General features: G+C 39.4%; 1 protein-coding gene across 1 annotated transcript; it reads right to left on the minus strand.

Annotated features, from left to right (window-relative positions):
* Nucleotides 1–2,633: 2,633 nt before the first annotated feature.
* On the minus strand, nucleotides 2,634–3,428 carry LOC149248328 (uncharacterized). Its single transcript, XM_089449100.1, has one exon. It carries the CDS (start codon nucleotides 3,426–3,428, stop codon nucleotides 2,634–2,636), a length of 795 nt encoding a protein of 264 aa, XP_089305226.1.
* Between the last annotated feature and the right edge of the window lie 1,931 nt (nucleotides 3,429–5,359).

The following is a 5,359-nucleotide window of genomic DNA, read 5'->3' on the forward strand; positions in this document are numbered from 1 at the left end:
CGAAACTCTGCAATAACTTCTAAGGACAGTGTCGAAAGCTTTGGAAATTCTAGTGGAGGCACCTCCAAGGAGTAGGGAATCATCTGCAAAGAGAGCATGGTTCAGAGGGTCTGCGCCAACGGAAGGTTTGAGACCCGGAAGGGTACCAGCAATTCTTTCAGCTGAGAGTTTTCGACTGAGGGAGTCAGCCATTAAAATGTACAGAAAGGGGGAGAGAGGGCATCCCTGCCTGATGCCTCTCCGAGCTTGGAAAAAATTGGTAGGACGACCATTGACTAGAGGGGCAATCCATGGGTTGTCAATGCAGGCTTTTATAAGGTGAACAAAATGAGGCGAGAAGCCAAAGGAGAGGAGAACATTGATGAGGAAAGAGCGATTAACTCTATCGAATGTATTCGCCATATCTAGTTTTATCAACATAACTTTCTCTTTCCACTGTTTGCTTGAGTGGATTGTCTCCTGAACTTGGATAACATTGTCCAGAATGTGCCTGCCTTCCATGAATCCACCTTGAGAGCTGGAGATCAGTCTTTTGAGCAGAGGCTTGATCCTATTTGCTAATAGTTTGGCCAGGATTTTGTAAGAAGCATTACAAAGCGATATGGGCCTGAATCTTGCAAATGATTCAGGATTGGAGTCCTTGGGAATTAAGGCTAGGTAGGTGGAATTGGTTCCTCCACCTATCTTGGCTTTTTTCATAAACCCTCTTATCATTTTTTGAAGGTCAGATTTGATGATATCCCAGCAAGATTTGTAGAAATGTATTGTGAATCCATCTGGCCCAGGGGCCTTATCTGCTTCCATGGACCAAATAACTTTGATGATTTCCTCCTCAGTTGTGGGTCTAGAGAGGGTTGTATTATCTTCAGGGCTGATGAGTAAAGGGATGTTAGAGAGGAAATCGGCAGCTTCCTCCTCATTGCCATGAGTTCCCTCACTATATAGATTCCTGAAGTGGATTTCAGCAGAAGCTTTGACCTGATTGAAACCTTTGCATACTTGGCCCTCCGCTATTTTGATTTCTACTATATGATTCCTGGACAGACGTGCTCTATATTGTTGGTGGAAGAAGGAGGTGTTCTGATCCCCTGCCTTAAGCCACAAACTTCTGGATTTGAGTTTCCAGTATTCTTCTTCCATTCGAAAGGATCGGTATCTGGAGCATTGGGCTTTTATTTATTTTTCCAACAAATCTACTGTGATATCTTTGCTTTCCATATCTGTTTGCAGGGACTGCAGAGTCTGCACTGCTTCTTTTCTTTGGCTGGTTGAAGTAGGGACTAGTTTTTATATCCATTCCTTCAATGCTTGTTTTGTGGCCTTAAGTTTTTGCTCCCAAACATAACTTGAGGATCCTAAAAAGGATTTGGCCCAAGCTGCTTTCACTGTTTCTGTGAAGCCTTCTCTCTCGGTCCAAAGTGAGCTGAATTGAAATGGTATAGGGCCCATATCTTCTTCATCTTCCAGTAGAAGTTGGACAGGCATGTGATCTGAGGTCAGTTTGGGAAGAATTTTAGAGATGATTATCTTTTTGTTCATCATTAGGGAGCTTTGCACTAGAAATCGATCCAGGCGGGCAGAAATGTGGTCCAACCCAACTCTGTTATTGGACCAAGTGAAAAGACCTTGGACGGGATTGAAATCTAAGAGATCCCAAAGCTGTGTGAGCTCTTCCACTGTGGCCAACATGGGATCTCTGCTACTGGAACCACCCCTCTTCTCTTTTGCTTTCAGAACTATATTAAGATCCTCGGCTATGATGATGTTGCTGGGGGAATGCTGCTCTAAAAAAGCAGAGAGAGAATTCCAGCATTCTTGTTTTTCAGAGTAAATGACAGGTACGTAAAGATTGAAGAGAGAGATGGTCAACTTACTTGCGCAGTGCGTCAGCTCCATGAAGATCCAGTGTTGGGTTTCATGGGATTTATTCAGCTGGAATAAATCTTCGGTCCAGAGAGTTGCCAGCCCTCCAGAAGAGCCCCTTGAGCTGACTGCTTTACCTGAACTTTTCTTCCATTTTGACTTGCTGATATCTAGAAGGGCTCGCCCTTCTATCTTAGTCTCATGGAGCATGAGAATATCTGAGGGATTTGTTTTCAAGAGTTCCTTAACTGCTTCAATTTTAGAGGGATTCCCCAGTCCCCTGCAGTTCCAAGAGACGAGTTTCATTATTTACTTGAGGGGGGGTTGGAGCCTCCCTTAGAAGGCCTTGGTCTCGTATTTCATCCAATAGACATTTCTATTGTGGACTGACTTCCTTGTATTTTAATTCTTTCAGCCTCCTCTTCCCTAACTTCTTTGCGGGATTTCCTTCCTGCTCTTTTTGAAGGACACTCGTAGGTTTCGTCCTCCAAAGAGCCTGAGCTTTCCGCAGGTTTTTTCCTTGTGACTTCTGTGTATGAGGGATTGGAGGGGCTGCCTTGGGAGGCTTCGATCTGTATAGTTTCCCCTGCATCTTTGCTTGAAGGTGGGATTTCTGTCTGTTCTAGATTTTCCTGGACTGGGTTTGTCGGATTGATCTGGACGCTTTCTGTACCATTTGGGGTTGCTTCCTTTTCTTGGTTGGACTTGGAGCTGCTTGGGACTCTTATCATGTTGCCTTTACCAGTGCCTTTTTTTGGATGAGCAGTTTTCTAAACTAGAGTCCATTGTTCCCCGTTTTGTTTGTCTACATGCTCCTCAGCCTTTTTCTTGCAATGCTTTGCAAAGTGTCTGTGGCCATGACAATGTCTGCATTTGAAAGGAAGTTGTTCGTAATCCAATTCCTGGACATGCGTCCACCCAACAACAGTGAGCTTAATTGCTTCCGGCAGCCCCTCTTCTAGATCCACTTCTACGCAAATGCAGACACATGAATACTGATCTTTGCTTGTGGTTTGATCTATGTATTTTCCTAGAGAATTACTGATGATCTGGAGTGACTTTTGGTTCCAGCAATGGAGGGGCAAATGAGGGAGTCTCACCCAAACCGGAACAACAGAGGGGACGTCCTGGGTAGGATCAAAATCTGGAGACCATTTGTTTAGATAAAGTCCTTGCGGACCCATGAAGTATGGGCCATTCCTGAAGATTAAGCTTCTGTCTTCCGGGCTTTCGAATACGAATACAAAGAAACCTTTGCCCACAAAATAGATTTTGACACCCTCTTTGGTCAATGGTGTCCAGTTCCTTTGAGTCCAATCATCCACCGACTTGGGAGAAGGCCAGAGGCCTGTGAACTGGGCTATGAGACCTCTCTCAGCCAGATTCAGGGCTGCTTTACAGGTTTCTTCTTTTGGAAGGGTAATTGAAGGAATAGTATCCATTTTCTTTATAAACTTCTGCTGAATCGCAGAGGGAGGGCACTTTGAGCCTGCAGCAATCATGGAACTGAACGCTAAGAACTTCGGGGGCGGAATGGGGGGTGGAGGGCCCCCACTGGACTCCATGGACGATGTGAAAGTGCAGCAGGGCTGAGCGTTGCAGCGCAGCAGCCACAGGGGCGCACAGGCGAGCACCCAGCAACCCTAGTGCATGCAGAGCGCTAGGAGGCAAGGCAGCGATGAAAGCATTATATCTTATGCAGGATTTTAATTATGATATGTTTTTTCAAATTTAAATTTATTATTTTAACAATTTCTCATTAATATTATGAGAATTGTCCATAATTTTATATTGAAATTTTTTATTAGTTTGATTTTTGGAAGTTTGGGGTTGTTGTGAGTGTAATTTTTGCTCATTTTGACTTCTTTTTTTCAATTATGACCTTTTTTGCCAATTTTACAGAAAATTTGGTAAGGATTGGAATCACATATTTGAACTATATGATTTACACAATCCAGCAACTTCTAAAATTTCTGGGTTTAAGCTTTTGTGATGTGGATAACTTTGAAATAACTTAATATTTGAGTGGTTTCAAGTGAGCAAGTGTAGTTCATCATCAAGACAAAGATAACAAGTCTAATCAGGTCCATTAAATAAATAGGTGAGAGATAGGATCAAAAGTTAAGAATAACAAGTCTAATCAGGTCCACTATATAAATAGGTGAGAGATGAGATCAAAAGTCAAGAGATGTGATCAAAAGTCAAATCAATAATCAACTAGAAAAATTATTAAAACTATAACTATTAAAGTCTAATAAAAGTGAAATAACTAAATATTAATTAAATAATTAAATAATATTAAAAAGAGGGCTAAAATTAGATCAAACTAATAAATAATATAAGGAATTAAATAATTCTGACAAGAATAATGAGTTACTATTCATAATTTTAACTAATAATACTAAAAAAGTTTATATTATTTATTTAATAACAAAATCCTAAAATTACAATAGAAATAACCATAAGGATATAAACATAAAATTATAATAATAAAATTAAAAGATATAATAGAAATAAATAAATATATATAAAACAATATGAATTAACCTAAAATCATTATATATTATAATATAGGGTACTAGAACATAAATTATGACAAATAAAGTCAACTAAATGAATTTATCTACCAAACTCTAATTTAATTAGAAAAAGTATAAAATTAAGAGAGCTGAAATAAATTAAAAGTTAAAAATATATATAATAAACTCTATTCATATTATTATTATCCAATTTTAAGGTCAGGGTACTTTCGTGGAGCTATTTGAATGCCAAGTCTATGAAGGCATACATACTCTATGTGAATGTCAAGTCTACGAAGGCACATTACTCTACCCCCTCTGGTTTTGAACCTGTGACCTCTTAAGAGGAAACATTCTCTTAACCATTAGGCCCACTCAAGTTGTATAGTAAGGAAATAACCATATAATTTTTTCATAAAAATATGTATATAATATATATATATAAACCAGAGAGCGGACAAAACATTATAGGATTATGAGGAAGCAAATTTTGACATAAAGGCGGGAATCTAGTTTTTTTTTATTTTCCAACCGTCGTCTCTGTTTAGAATACCAGTACATTTCTCAATCTCAATGGCTTCTCTAAATTTCCTATGATGGTAGTGACCAATTTTAGCTCGGACTCTAGAGTTTTCAATGCCAATATGGTGTTTAGTCTTCTTTGAGTGCTCTGTTAAGGATGAAATACAGGACCGTCCATGCTTGATGTTAGCCATATGCTCTTGGATTCTCAGTGTAATGGTCATCAACTAGACTGAGAATCCAAGAGCATATGGTTGACATCAAACATGGTCGATCTCGTACTTTAGCCTTAGCATAACATTCAGAGAAGACTAAACAACATATTTGCATTGGAAACTCTAGAGTTCTGGGTAAGATTGGTTACTACCATCATAGGAAATTTAGAGAGGCCATTGAGATTGAGAAACTTACGGGAAATCTAAGAAAGACAACTATTTGAAAGTCAACAAAAAATA

The sequence above is a fragment of the Pinus tabuliformis genome, chromosome 7 (assembly GCF_031772625.1).
Source record: "Pinus tabuliformis cultivar Carrire ecotype Pingquan chromosome 7, CPIR1, whole genome shotgun sequence".
Taxonomy (NCBI): domain Eukaryota; kingdom Viridiplantae; phylum Streptophyta; class Pinopsida; order Pinales; family Pinaceae; genus Pinus; species Pinus tabuliformis.

Excerpts from the sequence above, each read along its gene's own strand:
- LOC149248328 (XM_089449100.1), bottom strand. The coding sequence starts at position 3,428 with ATGGAGTCCAGTGGGGGCCCTCCACCCCCCATTCCGCCCCCGAAGTTC.